The following is a 23,620-nucleotide window of genomic DNA, read 5'->3' on the forward strand; positions in this document are numbered from 1 at the left end:
TTTTGTATTTTTCCTCACTGCGCTCTGCTGCTAGTTCTCTTCTGCAAAACAGCCACAAAAGCAACATTGTACTCTCCTGTGCACGAGTACGTGATACATGGCAGTTGTGCACTGATTTTGCAAAACTTAGAGTTTACTGGCACAATTCTTACGCGGTGTAGGATGAAAGTTGCCATTGAGAATTTCAATTTTGCTATATTGCTTGTCATGAGTGCTGCTGGCAGCTGGTTTAGAAATTAGAAAAGATGAGGAAAGGCAGTAAGGCAATAGAGCTGGGATATGGCGCAGAGAATAACAGGTGGAGTTGTTTCTTAGTGCAAGTAAGTAGAGTGTTATTGCATTCAATATAAAATCATACAAATCAAATCGTAGTCCTATAGCAATGCGTTTTCTTAGAAAAACTTGTTATTTGAGTTAGGAAAAATCAGTCACTGACCGATTTAACCAATTTAATTTTTGTTGCTGGGTACTGCTTCAAAACTAGTATAGAAAAATGAAAGCTAACGCAGCGTGAAAAAATATCAAATTTACATCGCATTGTGTCTTCCTTTTTGGCACTATTTTCGCTTTGCTTGACTGGACGCTCATTGAGCTCTGCTTTAGTTTCTTTGGCTTGTAAGTTTATATGCTATGTAGTCTCTCTCTAAGACTCTCAGTGCTTCAGATGATTGTACTATAGCAGAAACAGTATAGCGGAAGTTGAAAGTTGAACGCTATGCTATGTAGTTTCTCTCTAAGTCTCTATAACTGAAACAGTATAGCGGAAGTTGAACGCTATGCTATGTAGTTTCTCTCTACTTTACTCAGTTTCTCAGAAGTATGTACTGTTCCATTAAGTAAGCTATTGCTGAGATGAAACAGTTTAGCGGAAATTGAGAGTTGAACATGACATCCATAACTTACTAAAGCCTTGTTTATTTTAAGATCACGTAACTTTACATCCTGGGGCAAAACGCTAGCACATCAACATTTTAAGCTGTTTTCACTATTTTACTTCCTTTTTATATTCATTATTTTTGTTTGAAAATATAGCACAAAATAAAAATAAAAAAAAATAATAAAAAAAAATAATAAAAAAAAAATAAAAAAATAATAATAAAAATAAAAATATAAAAATAATAAAAAAAAATAAAAAATAATAATAATTAAAAAAATAGAGCCGTCTAACAGAAACCATATACATTTCGTTTTCAAACTTTATATGCAACTTTTTAAAATACCGCAAATCCTACATCCTAATTCCATAATCTGTAACTTAAATTTCAAGAAATATTTCCGGTATGCAGTTTTATAGATAATTAAATCTTAATATAACAAAATGCAAGATTGAAGTTGCATGAAACTTCGCTGATTTTTCTTTTAATTTTTCCTTCAAAAATGCATATTTTCTTTTATATGGAGAAAGTGAGCTACAACGTCAGCGGAAAAAAATGAGAAAAAAAGGTCTAAATTGGTCAATACGATGAGGTGCTATCGTTTTAGGGTGTGCTGTAAAACTCGATTTTTTAAAGCCAAAGTATCCGACACAACTTCTGTGAATCTCTAAGTTCACAAATAATCTCATCATTTTACGACAATCGCTGTAGTCGAAGGGGTTTGCATGTGGCTCCCATTTAATTGGTATCATATTCCGTATCCACTGTGGAAATAAGATATGAAAAAAGTGGTCCTCCTTCGGAACATCATGTAGAGGCACGGTTTGGATTTTTTCCATACATTAATTTAACTGCATTTAATTTAATTAATTTATGGTAAGTCCTATCTCACGAAAAATATACTGCATACTACAATTTCAACCACCACCGTGGTGGTTCCCGTTCTTCAAAAGATCTTCTCGGCGTGTATCTCGCTGAACCACGTTCCTGCTAGCTGGAAGAAAACCAAAGTGGTCTTCATTCCTAAGGCAGGAAGGAGGGGCCACGTCCTGGCCAAGGACTTTAGACCTATAAGTCTTACCTCCTTTATTCTCAAGGTACTTGAAAGAGTGATCGACTGTCACATCCGAGAGCACTGTGAAACCAGACTTTCTCCAGCCCAACACGCCTACCGAAAAGGGAAATCTACCGAGTCAGCCTTACATGAGGGGGTAAAGGTGGTAGGATATGCCGATGACTTGGTCCTGATGGTCTCAGGTCCCTTCCCATCAGTAATGGCTGAAATTTTGGAAGGTGCACTGGCTACACTCAGCAGGTGGGCCGCCAGTAGCGGTCTCAGAGTCAACTTTTGTGGTCTCAGGGTAGAATTAGCCGAGGTGGAGGATTGTTATAGTATTATTGGGAGCGTGCCTCACATACCATTGGTGTGACGGCACCTTTGAGATGTTTCTGACATTTTGATTTCAAACTCTTTAAAAAAAAAAAAAATTCCCATGAAAATCAGCCAGCGAGAGCGGCATGTGAGCACTTATTTGATTGTCGTGAGACTGAAGATTAGCCGAAAAATTTTAAAAATTATTTGCTCTGCCTGCATAAGTCTAGGCTTTAGAAGAGATGTAACTAACAAAAAATACAAAACAAGAAATAAGCAAAGCTTTTTATTTATTCTCCTTCACCTACTCTTACTACTACTCCAATCTTACTCCTACTCCAACTTTAGTCGTAATTAAAGTAATGTATTTTTGATAACCTAACTTTTCCGAATGTCGTAAGTTATTCGCTGTTATGAAGTGAACAGCTAATAAATGCTTTCTTCCTCTAGATTTCTTAATACAATGCATTTAAAAGCTCTACACTGCTGCCGCTCTACTCGTTAAACCATCATAAACATTTGGCTGGACGCCAAATTACTGCCATTAGCAGGCCACCCTTACTTATCTGAACTGTCATAAAACTCTAACTTAATTTCGTTTGGCAAGAAAAAATCACCACCATTTGCAACGCCTCAACGATTGGTTGTAATGCTTTCCTGAATGGCGTTTTTGGAGAAATTCTACTCGTCTGCTTTTATAGCTACACCGACACTTTCAGTGAAGGTAAATAATAGACAACGTTGCATGCCGCGTTAGGACCTCGAGTATTGCGTTAGTAATACATACGTATTTCTCTTTCCTTTCAAGAAGGTAGTCTCCTGCTTCTGTATTCTTTCCCTTTAAGCGCGTGGGACGCTAAGGAAATCGGCTCATAGTTTGAACTTGCGTGCTTGTAGCAAATCTGGTTGCCTTGAGCGTGGCACGCAAGAACTATGAATAGTGCAAAAAAATATGAAGGCGAAAGTGTTGAGGTGAATGCGAAAAATTATTTTGTTACTTTTGCACACCGACTTTAGTTATTAGGTGCCTTAAAAAGGAGGTGCCTGAAAGAGGTGGTGTTGCTAGTTAGTTAGTTTGGTTGCCTTTGTAAATTTTCGCTTGCCATGTCAAAATGCTATCAACATGTAGATACATACACTTGTGCTCACATAACTAAGTTACTTAATGTTTTTTTATAACATACACAATACCTTTTATGCTAGGTTTTTTTTGTAAATTTTTTATAAAATATATTTTGTGCGATTTAACGTCACAACACTACTTTTTCTGTGGTTTTTTGAAAAGTTAACTCTATGAGAATAAACCAATAACGCTTCCAAGCCTAAATTCCACGTTATGACCGATATTGTGAGCTCAACGCATTAATGTGTGCGCGAGTGCTTAAAAATAGTAAGTCACTTAAACAGCCTGCAGAGGGATGCTCATGATGGACGCTCATTTGAATGATGTTATTTTTCATATATAATTTTCATGAGCCGTGTTTTGAATAAAAATAGTGACACCTGAAATCATCTAAATTTTCAATCATATTTTATTCTAAAACAAACATCTAGGCGCGTCTCTTGACAGACCCTTTCTTGAACTAGTTTATGATAATTGCTATGCACACCAACTGCACTCGGCTAACTGCGCAAACAGACGCTGAAACAGATTTAACCCACTGCGTATGCAATGCCACCCCCCTGCCGCATTCACTTACCGCATTTCAAAATCACGTAACTCTTCGAATGTCAACGTATTTGTTACATCTAACAATTGCCGCATGTTTTCATCACGTTTCTGTTGTTGTTGTTGCTGTTGTTGCTGCTGCTGTGCAGTTGTCTGATGTTGATGATGTGCGGTGATCGGGTGATGTGGTGGATGTTGCAGTTGCTGTGAGTTACGTTTGCGTGCATGCACGTGTGCTGTGCCGGCGGTTGCCACCACTGTTGCGCCCGTTGCCGTTAATGTCTCTTTGCCCTGCTCGACGCTGATGAAATCACCTTCGTTCTTGATAAGCAACGTTTCCACGGTGTTGTCTAAGCTCAGAGATGGCTATTATTGTGACAGCAGCAACAGATAATTCCCAGAAGTTCGCGAAACCACAGCGCAATGTCAGATTGCGAATGTCATGGAAATAAAGAGCAAGAAGTGGGAGGAAAAGTGATGGAAAATCAGTAAGAGGTTATTAAAATTGTGGTGGAACTTAGGATAAATTACATACTGTATAAATTGCATACATACATACATACATACATACATACATACATACATACATACATACTATAGTATATCGTATTTTCATGCATCCAAATGTATTGCAAACTCAACTGCAGATTGCAATTTTCTGCAATGGAAACTCTTAGTTCACTCCCATACCCAAACCACACACACACACACATGCATATGTAAATATACACCTACATATATTCATAGCGTTGCACCACATAAATATATGCTTGTATGCGTTTCCAGCATTGTGATTATCTGCGTGCACGCGTGTGGAAAAACAGAGGATTTTGAAAGCAAAATATGTGTATGTGCATTTAGCAAGAAACAAGACTTCTGAAACAGCTGCAAATCCTTTGAGAGGCGAAACCCAAAAAGATTCTTAGATATTTAGAGAAGCATACGTTTTATATATAGTAAATGCGCTTCATAAGAGACACATGTGCACATATGTATGAAAAAAATGGAGATATTAAAAGAAAAGAAAATATCTCAAATGTCCTTGAATTTTTTAAATAAATACAGAAGCAAGAATTAGGTATTAGGTGAGGTGGCGCCAGATGCCTTTAGTGGGCCATGTCTTATAATAAAACGTAAAAAAAAGAAAATTCACAAAGAAAATAGCTTAACTTAATTATCAATAAGACGTATTAAAACAAAAATAATGAAAAGTTTTAAGATATTTTTTTTATTTTTTTGAAGTGAGACTTCTTAGGCGTCGATGGACGAGCGAGAATGGAGAGTAAAATTTTAAGGCCATGCTACGTTTTGGGCATTTTCGTTCCGCGAGAGAGAAAAAAGATATAACATAGAGGAAAAGGAGAGAGAGGGCTATACCTTATATGGTATATATCTTAGATACACTTTAGGTTATTTTTCCTGAGTTTGCCCTTGTGGTTGCTAATTTCTAGTCAGGAATAACACTGACTACTTTTTGGCGCTTGTTTGTTGGTGCAAACTTGTAGGAAATATATTTTTGGTGCCTACTTTTTGGCGTTATATTTCTTCGGCGTTTTATTCCGTTTCCTGGCTAGTGCTTGTGCATACTATAAAGTGCTATCCATTCCGGCGTCGGATTTATTGGTATTGCCTTGCGGTAATTTGTGCCGTTGCTGCGGCCTCTCTGCTTTTGTGCGGGTGATAAACGGTCGGAGTCGTGCGCGTTGTTGCCACGGTTTGTGTCTGCCGTTTACCTACACCGGTTGACCGTTCTCCGTTTTTTGTAAATTTTGTCTATTTGTATTCCCTGCAAATGTTGTGAATGTATTTAGATATATATTCTTTCTCTCTCTCTCTCGTTCTCTCTCGGGTCCCTCCCTCTTTATTTGTCTGCCTTTAAAGTTTCACTTCTGTTATGTGTACTACGCTAGACGCACTTTTTTTTAATTTTTTGTAAAATTTTGAGTATGAAGTTTTATTGCTTATTGAATTTTCATATAATAAAGTGCAAATTTCAAGGCCCACCAAAATTGCGTTGATTTTTGACAATTTTTTTTTTGCTGGTTATCTTGATAATTTTTTTTATATGGAAGAAAACCAGCACCGTCGGCAGAAAAAAATTGTGAAAAATCGACACGATTTTTAAGTTGCTTGAAACTTGCACTTTATTGCACCAAAATTTAGTATCTTCATACTCAATATTTTTTCCTAGTGCTGATAAAGTGTGTGAGACTTTCGCTGATAAAATGTGTGAGACTTTCGCGAACATTTTTTGAATTTTTTTTTGATTAGCAAAGAGTTTGAAAATTTTATTTCAATATTTCTAAAAAGCTTCTGATTCGGGTCAAGGTGAACAGAATTATTTGAAAAATAAAAGTTGGGTCAGAGAAGTAGAGATAAATTATTTCCGTACCGTTTTTCAAAACCGTTGAACAAAAAATTAGTTTTTGTTACAAGAAATTCTTAAAATATTTCTAAAAGACTATAACAAATGTGGACTCGCTATGTGACACTCAGTTCGCATATTTCAGCAAATAAGCCATGGCGGCCACGTTAGCCGATTGAGAGACTGCCATTTGCTATCCACTGTGGGGTTTTAAAGGAGAGGGAACTATATTTTCATAAAAAATATTTGTAATTAAATAAGAAACAAATAAATTGTCAAACTTGTCAATAAATCTGTAGTTATTTAATGCAGTGTATGACCAGCTTTCGGACCCCTAATTTTCATGGACTCACCAGTTAGAGCAATACACGAATACTTGCACCCGTCACTTTCCTCAGTTTAAATTGATTCTATTAAGCGTTGAGCTGTACGATAAACAAATATTCTGAATATATTGAGATTTTTGTAATAATTTGAATATTTCGCGAGCACTATTTTTCACCCTGGAGAAAGCCGTGGTTATTTTATTTGTCACCTTACTGCATACAAACTTATATCAAGCTGATTTGAAACCATCGCAGAATACAATGATTTAACTAGAAAAAGAGCTTAACTAGTTCGGCTCTAGTCTTAAAGTGGTGGTCTTTGAAAATTTGGTAGCATTTGTGTGATACCCAGCAGAGTGAACTTTAAATTCATTCGGCTCTTCAACCATAAGCCATTTATTGCCACTAACACAGACTTAGTACAATTTATTTGCTTTCCAACCTTGGAATCGCATTCCAAAAGCTTAAAATCTGAACAGTTTAGATCTGTTACTCAGCAGCCCTACATATCACAGAATAGTGGTAGTCTCTCTTTTACAAATTTGTGCATCTGTTAATATTAAACGATTTTTAAAAGTTCAGAAAAATGAGTTAACTCTCCCTAAATTTATTTAAGGGTTAAATTTAATTTCGTAAAAGATACAAATCTTCGCGCTTCTGTGCACTTTTTATATAAAGCAACTTTCATTTGGGCATAAAAATAAAATTTTCTTTGCTGTGTAAAAGAAGATACACTCTGCCACGGCTTTGTTAAACAGCCTCTCATAAGCAGTCCAAAAGTAAACAATCGCATTAAAGGATTACCAAGTATTCATTTTATATTTAGCAGTAAATGCCTTTGTTGAAATTTATATATTTTTAAGCTGCCGAGGTGGAAAACGAATAGAAAAAAAACCTTGTCTGCGACAGAGCACAAGAGAAGATTTAAGAAAATGAAATATAACACATAAAATTGAAAGTAGATACACAATTGGATACTTATAAGCATGAAAGGAAAAGAGGAACATGCGAAAAAAGCAGAACGAAAAACTTTTTTGGTTTTTCACTATTGAGCAGAAAAAGGTTTTACAAAACTTGAACTCACTAACATTCGGCGTAAAATAGAATAATTTAATTTCTTATGCATAACTCTTTTTTTGATGACTTCTTCACTATTCGCTGCAAATATGCTTTGCTTTGCACTCGAGCCTAACAAATATGCTACATAGCTGGATGAACACAAAATAAGATTTTTTGTTTTTACGGAAAGAGTAATTAATTAATAAAGTTAGATATGAATTTAATTTAATTCCATTTCAATTTTTGCTTTACATGAAAATACTTAAAGGTTTTCGTAAATGCAGAAAAAAATTCTCAAAAGTAGCAAGGAATTTGGGTATCAACCAATGTATGGCGGCCTTGTGTGTGTTCAGGCATGTGAGAATGTTCTCTATGAAGCATGAGCACAGAAAACTGTCATCAAACAGCAAAAGTATGCTTATTTTGTGTGCTTGTGAGGTACAATGTATATACATAATTTGTGTAACTTAATGACTAAGCTCCCATGGTATACACGGCGTATGCGTAACATTTTGTGCCAATCCTGTTCGTATGCACAACCTTTAATCAATTCTCTTTTGCGTGTTGGAGGATTTGGAAGGAATACCGAAAGAGCAAAAGAAATGTAAGCAATGGGGAGCTTACTAGTTGCTAGAAATAATGTCTTAGCCAGTGGCCAGTTGTCGTGTAGAGCAGATGAGCATTTTTTTGGTTTACGTATTTGCAAAACTGAAGGTAATGCATTTCTGTGCGCTTCGGTTAGGGTGAGTTTTTGTGGGGAATCTTTAATTGATTTTACTTAGTCCTGGATGATGCCACGACTACAAACATGGCGATCAATTTCGATTATTTCTGTGGTTATATTGACATTTTTTTAACTTTAACTTAACATCAAAAATGCTCGAACGGAATCGACGAAACTAAAATTGCGCGTAATTAGCTGTTAAAGTATCGAAATAACAAAAATCATTCACAATTTCAGCGGCCTGGCTTGCATTTTCTCCTTTATCACAGAAAAACTTTAAAATATACCGAACTTTCATGTTGCTGACTTTCAATGTTAACACACAAGTGAGTGAAACAAACAAAATATAGCAACGGAATTTTTTTATTTGAAATGTCACCTTGACAACGAGCATAAACTTTAAATTGTTTGAACGATACTTTACGAAAAAATAATGAATTTTTTTTTTCCAAACTATTATTCATTACATGAGAAAAAATATTTGTGTAGAACACGGGCCCAACAGGTGGCACTAGAGTCTAAATATTTCTAAAAAGCTTCCGATTCAAGTCAAGATGAAAATAATTATTTCAAAAACAAAAGTTGGGAGACAGAAGTGGAGATGAATTATTTTCAAAAAAAAGTTCAACAAAAAAAAAATTTTGGTTTATAAATAATTTTTTTTTTAATATTTCTAAAAAACGACAACAAATGTGGACTGTCCATGTGGCACTCAGTTCGCATATTTCAGCAAATAAGCCATGGCGGCCGCTTTAGCCGTTTGGGTGACTACCATTTGCGGTCCACTGTGGGTTGCAACCTGTTTGTCAAAATTACAGAAAAGATTTTTCTACAAGCGGCAGGCAATGGCAAACTTTCGAGTTTATTTCAGCCATGAAAAAAACATTTGACTTTCGAAGGCGGCATGAAAGCTACTGAGTATTTCAAATAAACAACAGAAAACATTTGTTTGTCACTAGCGGCCATAGAAAACATTTGACTTTCCGAGGCAACAAAAAACTGTAGGTCTCTGGGCCACGAAAAATATACCATGCAACGACTATTCTGAGCTTATGATCCATAATTTGATACGTTGTCACTTAAATTTGGTGCTTAATGATTCTTAAATTTGCATCTGGACAGACGCCTAACGTGGCAGAAATATCCATCTCAAACTCAGTTCCCCACAATGGCTTAAGGAAGAAGCTCAGTGCTGTCTCTAAGCAACAGATTCTTCTGTACAAAACCGTAACCAAACCCATTTGAACTTACGGCAACCAGCTATGGGGGATGGCGGAAAAAACCAACTTTGACATCATAGAGAAGTTCCAGGCAAAGAATCTGCGAATAATAAACGGAGACTCAATTGACCCTAACAATGAGCTAATGCGCACCAAAACGATGATATCTTCAGTATGGGAAAAGATAAAACAATACAGTGACAAATACAGCAGTCGTTTGTCGAGACACCCCAACGTGTTTCCCAGGGATATAATTCCACCGAAGAACTACGCACCGCGCCTCAAATGGGGTATATCTCTTCAAACCATATAAAAAATAATAATAATAAAAAAAATATAAAATTAGCCTCAAAATGCTATGCCACTCATTTTATGTTCAGAAAGTATTTCCTGTGTTTTGTGACAAGTCCGAACAGAAAATTGTCAAACTGTCTGCTAAAACTTGGAAGGAAACGCGTTCGGTTGATGGTCGGTATTATTACAGGACACAACCCATGGAGTCGGCATATGACCACCATTGGAATCATTTAAAACTCAATGTGCCTGTCATGCTTGGAGGAGGTGGATAGCACTGATCACTTTCTCTGTGAGTATGCTGCCGTTGCTAGAGCAAGGCTCCTATGTCGTAAGAACAAATATTATCTAAAACTGGAGGATATTCACAGATTTGCCAAAGAATCTGGAAAATTCTCACAGGCCTAACTACCTTTGTCTCTGTCTCTATTCTTTGCTATCTCTTTTTCTGTTACTTTTCTCTTTTCCTCCCTGACTATCTACCCTCTTCCCAGAGCTCTAAATACAATGGGTCTTTTAGCTTGAGTGTTTTAGGAGCCACCAAATCTCTTGGTGCTTCTTAGCTCAACCTATTCAAATTTCAATTCAATTTCAAGTTATTTCTTTCAAGTAAATGTGGTGAGCAATCTTTTAGGTGAACTTGGACTACACCGTTTAGACTTTCACGCTCTTGAAGGTCGCCTCATTAGCCTAAATTATCTATTGCTTAATGTTTAAACTTAAAACAGAATGCAATAAAGCGAGAAAAAAATTAAGGAAAAATTATTAAAAATATTTTTTTTAATAAAAAATTCAAAAAAAATGAATTGTTTTTTAGTTTTCAAGCAATTTTTTTCTAATTTTTTTTTATTTAAATTTTTATTAAAAAAAAGTAGAAGAAAAAAATTGCTTGAAAATGAAAAAAAATATTTTTTTGGAATTTGCTTGAAAATTAAAAAAAAATTGTTATAAAATAATTATAATTATTTAATTATTTTTGATAATTATTAATTTTATTATTATATAATTAAAATATTGTTTTTTTATTAAAAAAAAATTAATTGTTTTTTTAATTTTCAGCCATTGTTTTTAAATTTGTTTTTTATTAACATTTTATTTAATAAAAAAAATTTTATTAATTTTATTATTATGTAATAATAATATTTTTTTTATTAAAAAAAATTAATTGTTTTTTTAATTTTCAGGCATTTTTTTTTAATTTTTTTTTATTAAAATTTTATTTATTAAAAAAAATTTGTTTTTTGTTTTATTTATTCTGTCCTAAGTACTATTTTATTATATGCTTCAATAAATAGCGGATATTAACTTTCTATGAAAAAAATACTGATGCCCAACATCAACATTTTGGAAGCAGATATTCTTAAAGATTAAACGAAAAGGGCAGATTGATGGAGTTTTAGAATTTGCAAAATCAAGCTGGAATTCAAGAGTACGCTTTGCTTTCCCTATGGCAATAGAGAGAGCATAGGACCAATCACTGAAACTTCAAGTTTTAAATTATTTGAATAGAAGGTTTTCAGATGGTCATTTATACCTTTATTATGTAGCCTGCAGGCTAGCGAGAGAGTCAAATGGATGATTTATTTTCAATGTTAATCAACGTTAAACTATATCACATATTTATATATAATAAGTTAATATGCTAATTTAATAGAAAAAAATGATTGAGCCCAAATCGAGCTTAAAATAGTAGACTTACTTCTGCGAAATAAACAAAAAGTTACTCATACGCCCCACAATACTTGTATCATATTTTGGGGTAGAACCAAAAACCATTAAATTTTCCTAAAAAAACCATTTGTAGTTCTACTAAAAATTTATTTAAATAAATTAGCCATCATATTTTCTTTTTCTCCTTGATTGGCGCGCTAACTGCTTAAGCGACTTTGACCGAGTTTAACAAAGCACGCCAGTCGTTCCTTTCAAGTGCAGCCAAGTTTTTCTCCACATGATATTTTCAAAGCGGAGGAATATGATGGCTATATTATATGTATTTTGCTATCCCATTCAGCGCTTGTTTTCCATAAAACCACATGATTATATAAAAAGAAAAAAATGTATTGCACCACTCACTGTTTTCCCGCTACTCGTTGGCATAGTATAACTTCTCGGTTATGCAACCTTGCTCCAATTCAGTTGATTTTATTTATTAGTTTTTTTTTCCTCTTTTGTACGTATTTTCACACCTCAATGACGATAACAAAATGCTGTCAGTTTGGCCTTATGTCAACATTAGTAACGGTTTACATTGTTGTTTTTGTCGTTGTTCACCGTTAATGTTGCCATTTTTTACTGACTTCATTTCATTAAAAACCTTTCCAGCGGATAATTATTTTCTCTTTTTTCTCTCTTTATTTTTTATTCCTTATTTTTGCTTTGTATATGCCACCCTAACACACACACACATGCAAATGGAGGTCGGGTGTTGCATGCAACACGCTTTTACGGATTTGTGCATGCAATACACCCAATAAAGTAGCATGCATTTCACCTTCGATAAGCACCTGCTCATGCAACAAAGAAGCAACAGCAGCTATACACGAGCCATAGTCAACCAAGAAAAACAACAACAAGTTAGTCAACGCTTCGACCTCAATGTTGCTTTTATAGCGACTTTCAGTGATTTCCTGTCGCCGGTTGAGTTTGCCATTTGCCACTTACTACTCACGACTTGCAACTCTCCGGCGCTGGTGATTTTATGCGTTGCAATTTTTTCAACTTCCCCTCAAAAGTATCGTTGAAATATCTGTTGCAAGAGCATAAAGACGACGACGCGCACATTAAGCCAACAATGCAGTTTTTATTTTGCACTGTTAGTTGTTGTTCATGATCCAGCTGTATTTTCGCACACCGCCACACACACACGTACATACACACACACTCACACACGTAGGAGTATATCATCCATGGATGTGTAAATGTCGTTTAACCTTCACGGCTCATTGCACTTTTATTATTGCCCTGTATGTTTGCTTGGAAAGTAGTTGCCCACATGTACATGCACATACACACACACACTTACACTTGCACTTGCAACTAGCTATCGCTCTACTTAAATCCACAAAGGCAGCTCATTTCGAGTTCGTTGAATGTTCATTGCGCTGCTGCTGCTGGGCGCTTTTGCTGAGTGCGTTGCATATCAGTTGTCGTCTCGGGGCGTATTGTGTGGCGATGCGCTTCGCGTATTAAGGACCCATTTAAAATCGATTTATGTCGATAAAATGTGGCGTTGTGTAAGTTAAGCTGGCAGCGGTGAGTAAGTAACTTTTTTCAATCGAAGATAAACTACGTGGACTGAGTTTCTTTTTAAGTGAATGTGAGGTGATATATTTAAAAATTTGTAAGCTTTTCGTTGGCTCTATCGCTGCGCTGAGGGTATTCGGGGGAGAAAATTTATTGCACTTTATTCAATAAAATTTGCGGTGATAAAATTCGCTGGATATTCAACGGATACGAATGATCAGGAATACTTGCAGGTAAAATTTGTTCACTATGTGGACGTGAAGAGCAATTTTACTACATTTGAGATACATTTTATGATGGATATTAAAAAATAAAGATAGAGAGGTGCAACTATCGTTTAAATTTTAAAGTAAATGTGGAAAAAAATTCACCGTCTAGGGTCGAGCACTAGCTGAAATGGAAGTGGGAACTGGAATTTATACATAACTTAGATTACCCTAGTAGCGAGTGTGTGCAGTTTTGAACTATATCAACGCTGATTTTGATCTGCTCCTACAACACGCAGCTCACAACGTTACAGTAGACTGTCGCCTTAACTGATTTTCACTTAGATAAGATTAGATTCTATAAGAGTTTGCACTTCGCCCTTATGGTCATTTGTGCGCTCTACGCATCACAGTACCTCATTCAGACCCTAGTTCCCTTATTTAACTGAGGATAGAGCTGGGTTGGAATGAGCTTATGTGCTCTTCCTCTGGCTGCAATTGGCCTAGATGGTTCAACCTTCTTCGCGCTATAGCGCTGCATTCCAGGCGAAATGCATTGAAGTCTCTTGAGACTGGTCGCAGAAACGACAAAAGTCCGTAGACCAAATGCCGATCATGTGCAGATGACTTCGCAGTCTGCAGTGGCCCTTGAGAGCACCTGTAAGCAGTTTATCCTTGGGGAGGGTTATGAGTTTTTTAACCTGATTCCCAATTAGTTGCATTGATAAATATGCGCTCTCAGTGAAGCTCTAGTTTTCTTAAAAAATGAAAATAAATGGCTTGACAACTCGTTCTGCAAAAATGGTGAAAAATTACATAGCACCTAAGTTCAATTGACATTCAACACTAGGAACAAGACTGCAATTCTTCGATGCTTATTGACTAGTCAATACTTGTGTGTTGTTGTGGCTCACTTTATGTGAATATAATACTGTGAAATCAAGGAACAGAGGATTCAGAGACAAATAATTTGTTTTTTTTATGCATAAAATTGCTTTTAAAGGGTGTTTTTTTTAGAGGTTAGGTTTTCAAGTTGGCACTACTTTTTTCGTAGATGGTCTTTTTGACAGCTGTCACTTGATTTATGCTCAGTTGGTTTGCCATTTCATAATGAATAGACTTACACCTGAACAACGTTTGCAAATCGTGCAAATTTATTACGAGAATAATGGTTCGGTTCGCGCGACGCATCGAAGAAAATTTTGTTCAGCGATGAAGCTCACTTTTGGTTGAATGGGTATGTCAATAAGCAAAATTGTCGCATTTGGAGTGAACATAATCCACAAGCCATTACTGAGACGCCGTTACATCCTCAAAAAGTCACTGTTTGGTGTGCTCTATGGGCAGAGGGAATCATTGGTCCATATTTCTTTAAAAATGAAGCCGGCCATAATGTTACAGTCAATGGAGAGCGCTATAGAGCCATGATTAATGACTTTTTCGTGCCTGAATTGGACGATGTTGATGTGGACGACCTTTGGTTCCAACAAGACGGCGCTACATGCCATACAGCCAACGCAACAATCGATTTATTGAAGGAAACTTTTGGTGAGCGCATTATCTCGCGCCGTGGACCTGTGGCGTGGCCTCCAAAATCGTGCGATATAACACCGCTGGACTATTTCTTGTGGGGCTATGTGAAGTCGCTTGTCTACGCAGATAAGCCCGACACGATTGACGTCTTGGAAGAGAATATTAGGCGCGTTATTGCTGACATACGGCCCCAATTGCTGCAAAAAGTGGTCGAAAATTGGGCCTCTGGGCTGGAATTTATTCGAGCCAGCCGCGGCGGCCACTTGCCCGAAATCATTTTTAAAACATAATGGCAAACCCTTATCTTTATAATAAAGCTAAATTCTTGGCCATAACATTAAATTATATACGTTTTATTTCATCTTGAAAACCTAACCTCTAAAAAAAACACCCTTAGTTCATTTAAAAATTATATATTATATTATAATATTTATATTTTTTGCCATTTTTCAATAATGTCCCATGAGTACACCCTGCGACAAAAATCAATTTGTTTTTTTTAGTCTTGGAAGGTTTCATATGCAGTTGAAGCTATTGATTTCATGTTGCAATTAGCCAGTTCTTCATTTCCAAATTAATTTAAGTTTTTAAACGACTTTAAAATTTCGAAGGACTGAACTCCTAAACTCTCTAAGAATTTTATTCAATACTTTTACTCACTCTGTGACACTAAGGTGGATATGAAACGAAAGAAGATATATCCAGTCATTAAAAAAATTTGTTTACTTTTATTGTTTATTACTATTGTTACAACAACTATTATTGAAACAACATCAAGGAGGAGGAGTTCGGCCAAACAGCCAAAAATGGTATACGCGCCAATTATATTTATTTATAATGTTAAAATATCCATATATATAAATTTTCATTATACTTTCCTGCAATGACTTAAATCCAATTTGAGTCGAAGGCGGTCAATCTGAACCTTTTTTCGCCACCTCTGGCGTACCACAAGACTATATTCTGGTCCCAATGCTGTGTATTTCATGTAACAATGACATTGGATCATATGCCTTCGTATATTGCTCGTTTAGCGCTGCTCAAATTGAAATCTCTCGGCAAAAGAAGGTCAATAGTATCTCTAACTTTTACTTTTTGGATTACACAGAGAGTTTATGACTGTAAGCCACTTTTAGAAACCATAAATTTTATTGATCCGCGGAAGTATCTTCGTGCTTCGTTGCCTTTCCTTGCTGTTAATGCTAGAACGAATTGTGCACCTAGGGCATCTATTGGAACGGCTACTTGCGAATTCAACCAAATTTATAAATCTATCGATCTTGAATTTTTTTTGCCGAAAACAATTTTTACTGATATTTTGGATACCCTAATTTAAGTGTGATTTTTATTGAGTCCGTAAGAAATTATTGCTTCATAGACTAAATATGCAAAAAAGTAAATAAATCTACATTATTTGGTACATCATAAACGGTTAAAATTTCTAGAATTATCCAAAAGTATAGTCCAAAACTAATTAGCCAAGTCAATCAATACATTCCGATGATTCTTTTGGCACCATATAAGCAGAAAATCGGGTTAATAAACGGAATTTTCAATAATTTTTTTTTTTATTTTTATGTTTTTTTTCAATATTTTTTAAATATTTTTTAAATATTTTCTCTCAATAATTTCCGTTTATTAGCTGATGTTAGTAAACGGGCTACTTATTTCTAGAATACAATTTTTCAGAATTTTGTATTAATTGATATTTGAGGCTGTGCTATTTCATTGTGTTTGCGGTTCTAGGCATTGTCGCTTTAACTTTAAGATTTACTGATTTTTTCCACACTTTTCATTGTATGATACTAATCTTACTGTAGTAATAAACTTTTAGGTTTAATAAACAATAAACTAAATAATCAAAAAAAAAAACTTTGGTTTTCAAAACCAAAGACCACAACTTTTTGCTACATAAAAAATCTAAAAACATTGACATCCTGAAACACAAGCAATCAATAGCTTTGTTCTTGTTATTTATTATAAATTTTGACGTGTAAGAATATTTGAATCAGATTTTCAAACAGTCTTAAATTTACACAACTTTTTTTATACATATGTTGGTGTTGTAGCAGCGGAGTTTAGGACAGTGTAATGTAAATCACCGGTCGTCTTCGATAACTCATCAAAAGGTAGCCCTAGGAAACTTGCTATTTCGACGGGTTGGGTCCAGAGTGAGAGGTGTGTTAGATGTGTGGGTTGGGTGGGGCATATGAAAAGGTGGTTAGTGTCGTGCGGGGTGCCTTCGCAAACTGGACATATGCATGTTTGGTATGCCGTAGCCAATTCTGGATAGGTAGGAGCTTAACCTGCTGCAATATCTAGAACGTAATTGTGCAAAGATTACGTGGGTCTCTCGGGGTAGCAGAAGCTCTTCATCTGCGGTAGGTGGTGGTTGGACTGTGATTACGGCATTCGAGGGTCGGGAGCTTAAAAACGTGGTAAGGGTCTCCTGTGCTGTCGCAGTTCCTCCTGTCACTAAGCAGTGTGGACTGTAAGCGGCTGGTTGGACTGATAACGGGCCACTTTCTATGGGCAAAGCACATGGGAAAGATGGGCATCTCAGTCAGTGCACTCAGCGCAGCATGTGGAGAGGAGGATGAGACGGCGGACCAGTTCCAGCGCGTCTGCCCCACCTTCGCTTGATTCAGGCTTGAGGTCTTTGGCACTGAGATGTTAAGAAGCGACCATCTTGGCTCCTTGGAACCACAAGATCTACTCAGCTTTCTTTGGCGGTCGGGTAGATTTAAGGAGGATTAAAAAGGGCACCCGAGTGCAGTACAATGGACTTAATTGTGTCTGAGTGCTGTACTTGCTAGTCTGTGTCGACAAAAAATGGGTCTTCAGACGAATGCCGTCTATTGTTTTTTATATCTTCAACTTTGGCAGCTTTTTTTCCAAAATTTCACAGGAAAGTATATTTGAATTGAAGCATATTTCTTTTATGAACGTTTCATTTTGAGTAAAACGTTATATTAGGCTTTAAAATGAAATAAATGTTAAAATAAGCCTCGTAAGTCATGAAGTTTTGTACAAATAGGGGGGAATAAAAATCTTAACTGCCTTGACAATTTTTTTTTTTTACATGAGAAGGCTTTCTTAAATTTCTTTAGCGAAACATTTCGTATTTCTTATTACCTTTTTTCTATTTTTGCCAGGCTTTTTTTAGTTAAAACGCACACACGCATACTTTTTTATCATATTTTTATGCCTCAAAGTTTTAGTCTACTTCCGTACCCTCCCATATCCATTTACTACCACATACACAAGCGAGATGTATGCACGTGTAAACATAAAAATACCTCCGTTTATATTTTTTCCGCAAAATTTGTCGCCTGGCTGTAATTAAATTTACTTATTTTTCAATTTTTGTCATTTAAAGTTCGATTTTTATGCCACAAACAGCCCCAATGCCTCATTTTACTTTTCGCATTGTTAAACTTAAGTTCACTCACAAATTTTTCCGCTATTTACTTTCTCTTTCTTGTGCTTTGTGGTAGTCCCAAAACCATTAGATTACTTAAGTGCTTTACGCGCATAATTCAATATTTTAAGAGAAATTTAGGGTTGTTTTGGGATTTGTTTTGTTGACACGTGGGGCATTAAAGCCCCCAGACGTATGTTAGAGTACATAATTTTGTTGAGTTTTTAATTTTACTTTCGTTGCTATATTGGAGAAAAATGAGGTGAAAGCTTTTATTATATACGAGTACATAATTTTAATTATATTTTAAGGTATTGAGGGAAAGGAAAAAATTTGCACAAAACTAGAGCGACTGAACACCAGTTTTGTAAGGAACTGAGCTCTATTTGTGAGGCGGCTATACAACACCAAAGAAGAGTTTGAGAAGCTGAGTACATATTGAGGGCAAGTGCTTACTATGAGGGCACGAACTTTGACCATTGAACTTTGAACACCTAAAAAATCGCTCAAATTATAATTTAGTGATGTTACTCCCGATTTTGAAGTTACTTGCTCGTATTCGTAATAGCGATGCGGTTATAAAGAGTTCACTGTAGCCAGCTTCTGAGTGCAATTTCTAAAATACGCGGAGAAAATCTTTGGTATTTATCAAAGTTTGCAATGATACCTAAAATTGTCATGGCAGTTAAGATGTTTTTTTCTCTCTATGTAAAAAACGGCATAACCTTAAAAACATTTAGTTAATTTTAAATACTGATATAATGTTTTATTTAGAATCAAAAGTTCTTTAAAGAAATCTGCTTCAATGTAAATGTTTCCACGTGAAATTGTAGAAAAAAGCTGCGAAGTGAAACATATAAAAAAAATTGTGTAAATTTCAATAAATTTCTTTCAAACATTAAGCTGTTTTTGAAAAGCTGCTATTGATTAAAAACAACGCCAAGGTTCTTCTTTCAAAAGGAGTAATTGAACGCAAAATTGTTGAAAGATTAAAGGAGCTAAAACTTGACTTGAAGGATTTGGCTTCACTCGATGTGTCCAACTGGCGCCGGTTAGCTTTGTAAAGCTCGCCCAAAATCGCGAAAGCGGTTATCGAGCCAATCAAGAAGAAGAAGCAGAAGAAGAAGAAGGAGGAGGAGAAGAAAAAGGAGGAGGAGAAGAAGGAGTAGGATGAGAAGAAGAAGAAGATAAACAAGAAGCAGGAGAAGAAGAATAAAAGAAGAGGAATAAGAAGTAGAAGAAGAATAAGAAGAGGAAGAAGAAGCAGTAAAAGCAGAAGAAGAAGAAGAGAAATGAGAAGAAGAGTAAGAAGGAGAGGAAGAAGAAAATGGAGAAGGAGAAGAAGCAGAGGAAGAATAAGAAGAAGGGAAAGAAGAATAAGAAGAAGTAGAAGAAGAAGCAGAAGAAGAACAAGAAAAAGAGGAAGAAGAAACAGCAGAAAAAGAAGAAGAGGAAAGCTTTTTTTGTAAGTGAGATCGTGCCAAATACTTTTTTTTAATAAGATGAGAATTTGAGGGAGTTTAATATTTTCAAACACGTTTTCGTGCGCTACCCTACTCGAGATATAGGAACTCTATTAGGCCACTTAAAAACTGTGTGTAGCTTTTATGATATTGTAGCACCGTGTATTTACTTTGTTTAGTAAAAATAATAATAATTTTTTTTTTATTAATTTTAACGAAAAAATGCAAGTATTTATAATAGATTAAGTGTCGTGAAAGATAATTGAAATATTTTGAAAAATTAGATTTTATTTATTATGTATACTTAAGGGTGTAGTAGGCCCTATTAAATAGCTAATAACTATTTATTCGAAGTGGAATAAATCGAAGTTTGGTCGGAGAATTCACTACATAAAAATTGTGTTCAAAAAAAAAAGAGTAACTTTTTAACTTTCCAGGCAATGTACATTTATTTTTCGATTTTTTGGTTTGTTTTGCTGGCGCACAATCCCTGCACATCTGCTTACAGTTCCAACTATATGGAATATTTATAATGTTTTTTACAGCTACAAAGGTTAGATGTATTTTGGTGTATTCTGAGATTTTCTGCTAATGAAAAAAATTTCTAAAAAAATTTAAGTATTGGCCAAAAATAACACCGTAATCTTGCCTCTACCACCGTAGCAATCGAATTTGGTACCTAACGAAAAATATAAATTTTGTTTTTGTCATACAAAGTTTGTTCAAAACGGTGCAAGCCTTTAAAAAATGATCTTCACATGGACAATGGACACAGATACAGCCGGTTTTACAGAACGAATTTGGATGAAATAAAATTTAAATGACTTTTTGAGGTCCTTTAAAGTAAAAAAAAGGTTCAAAAAATGGGGTTTTATCTTGGAACGGCCGCCATTTTGTGAATTCTTTTATAAAGATCGTTGTAGTTCATACGATAACGACGCTCATACTGAACAAGAACCTCTTTGATTTCATACGTTTTTGTGGAAGACAATTTTTTTAAAGGCTGACAACTCTTTAAATGAACCTCGTATGGACAAAAAAGAAAAATTATTTTTTAATAATAGTTTAAAAAATAAAATAGTCAAAAGAAAAATAAAAAATATTTTTTCGTTTCCATTTTACACGCTTTTAAACAAACACTCAAAAACACCATTTCAAATGAGGTGAGGCCTTTAGAACTGTGAAAAATAGTATACTAAACTATAAGAAAAAGTTCAAAAGATTTAAAAAAGTAATTATTATGATTGAAAAGTAATTCTTATAATTATTAACGACAATAAGTTCTGGGATAGCACGAAAAAAACCGCGCGTAACGAAGCTCTCTTCATCACTGCAGGCTTAATTATATAAATACTCATACTTACAAAAACAAAAAAAAAAATGTACGGAAATTAATTTATTAAACATCTTCGCTTTAACCAACCCACTACAGATCCAAAAAAAGTAATAAAAGAAAAAAATTAAGGGTGGTTAAATTTTAAGGCCCGATGGTGAATGTGAACCACATCTAAAGGTCAAGTTTCTTTCTGCATTTCATTTGACATTTTTCAATCCCAGACTAATTCAATTTGAACCATGGAAAGATATATAATCGAGTCAATGGTCAGAATGGTGGCAGAAAATGGCAACAGTGCCCAGGCCAATTTTCGAAGAAAATCATCTTCAGTGATGAGGCACATTTTCACCTCAGTGGATTCGTCAATAAGCAGAATTGCCGCATTTGGGCGAATGATAATCCAAGAGTGATTGCCGAAAAACCAATGCACCTACAAAGAGTGACTGTTTGGTGCGATTCATGGGCCGGCGGCATCATTGGGCCGTTTTTTTTCCAAAACGAGGCCGGTCAGGCAGTTACTGTGAATAGTGTTCGCTATCGTGAGATGATAGCGAACTTTTTATGGCCTAAACTGGAAGATATGGGTACGGACGATATGTGGTTTCAACAGGATGGTGCCAGTTGTCACACAGCTAACGAAACAATGGCTCTTTTGCGCGAAAAATTTGATGACCGAATAATCTCACGTCGCGGCGATGTCAATTGGCCGCCAAGATCATGTGATTTGACACAATTGGACCTCTTTCGTTGGGGTTATTTGGAAGAAAAGGTGTATAAGGTCGATAAGCCAGCAACAATTTAAGAGCTAAAGGATGAGATAATTCGGCACATTAACGGCATAGAACCTCAATTATGCCTCAGCGTCATCGAAAATTTGGACCATCGGATGGAGGTGTGCCGCCGAGACCGCGACGGCCATTTTACCAATATTTTGTTCTACACGTAATTGAGCCATACCAATATTATCATAATAAAGAGAAATTACAATAATTTCTTAAAAAAGTTTCATTGTATTCAAAATCAATACCGGCCCTTGAAACTTAACCACCCTTTATATCTGACGTGTCTACTACGCAAATAAATTTAACGCCCATTTTATGATTTCACAGAGACCAGCACCGCCAACTTTCACTTGCTTTACATGCAAGCTTTCACATTTTTGCCGTTAAAATATTTTCGGACAATATTAGTGCATACACACACACATATACACTTATTTCCTCGCTCATTGGGAAATGGGCGAATGGGCACAGCAATGGGTCCGAACGAATGCCATCAGACACTTCATCCACTTGACGTTAACGACGGCCATAATGAGCACCGTAATGAGTGTGTGAGTGACGCTGGTGTGGAAAATAATTTTGACCACTTTAACGCCATTCTTAATGGCGAACGGTGCGCGCTTTGAGGCGTAGAGGCGTTGAATCATAAAATATGGAGAAATGGTGGGGGGCCAGTGCAGACAAAAATAAACAGTTTACAAAAAGTGCGACTGTGTTTGACCACTCACGCACTCGTGTGGGGAATAAAAAATAAATATGGGTTTCTGTAATTACATGCTAATGCATGCACATATGGACACATACATGCAAACATAATAAACACACACATTGGCATGTCTTTGCACGTTAGAAAACGAGGTGTTGTGTGTAACGGTGATAAACATGTGAAATCATTTTAACGCACAGTTGGGTGCTAAATAATAGATGTATCTACTATGGAATTATAGCATACTTGTAGGCTGTAAGTAGGTACCAATAAAAAACGCACCCACCACCACCTTAATGACACATAATGACATCAACCTCAATTTTTCAAATCCATATAAACAAATAAGTACTTAAGATGTACATATTTATGCATAGAAATGTCTGTATGTATGTGCGTGGCAAATTTATTTTTCAAGCATTACTTTTATCCGTCCGTCTACCAGACGGCAAATTATTCATTCATTTTTATTGCCCACAAAAGTCTGCTTAAGTCAACTGAAAATCTCTTTCATTGTTGTAATCAGCTAGCGGGAAAATAATAGTCGTGCAATTTATTGCACGCTAAGTGTGTCAATCTGTTGCACGCTAAGTGTGTCAAAGTGACGTAGACTGAGATTGAATTGAACATTGGCCAATATTTATGTGGCGTTCGAAAATAGTTTAAGTTTCAATTATTCAGTTTTTGCTAGAAATAAAAAATTTGCGTAAGAAAAGTCCTTGGAACTAATTTTTTATAAAAATATAAATAATTATTTGGTAATAAAAAAAGAAAACGAAACACAACAAAATATTTATAAAACAATTGCACTGCACGTTAGGCCGGGTCGATTTGTGGGGAGGCAAAAAAATCGCCCATTGCTTTGTGAGAATCATATTCTAGGGATCAAAATAAGAAACTTTGCCGAAGGAACCATACCTCTAAAACGAATTCTGATGTCCTCCAATTTGGGTCGAACTTTTTAGTTTCTTACATGAGATGTAAAGGCCAAAAATGGTGATATTTTGAAATGATTGTATGGGGAAC

The 23,620-nt window shown here is 35.6% G+C and overlaps 1 protein-coding gene across 2 annotated transcripts in view; it reads right to left on the bottom strand.

The window, feature by feature from the left end:
• Positions 1-23,620, bottom strand: part of LOC129243668 (uncharacterized) — a 160,709-nt gene that overhangs the window by 59,418 nt on the left and 77,671 nt on the right. For both annotated transcript variants that reach the window (XM_054880860.1, XM_054880861.1), the window contains one exon: positions 3,948-4,282. In XM_054880860.1, the coding sequence (XP_054736835.1) occupies positions 3,948-4,282 (335 nt within the window). The remainder of the gene's footprint in view (positions 1-3,947; positions 4,283-23,620) is intronic.

This window comes from Anastrepha obliqua, chromosome 4 (genome assembly GCF_027943255.1).
Source record: "Anastrepha obliqua isolate idAnaObli1 chromosome 4, idAnaObli1_1.0, whole genome shotgun sequence".
NCBI classification, from domain to species: Eukaryota; Metazoa; Arthropoda; class Insecta; order Diptera; family Tephritidae; genus Anastrepha; species Anastrepha obliqua.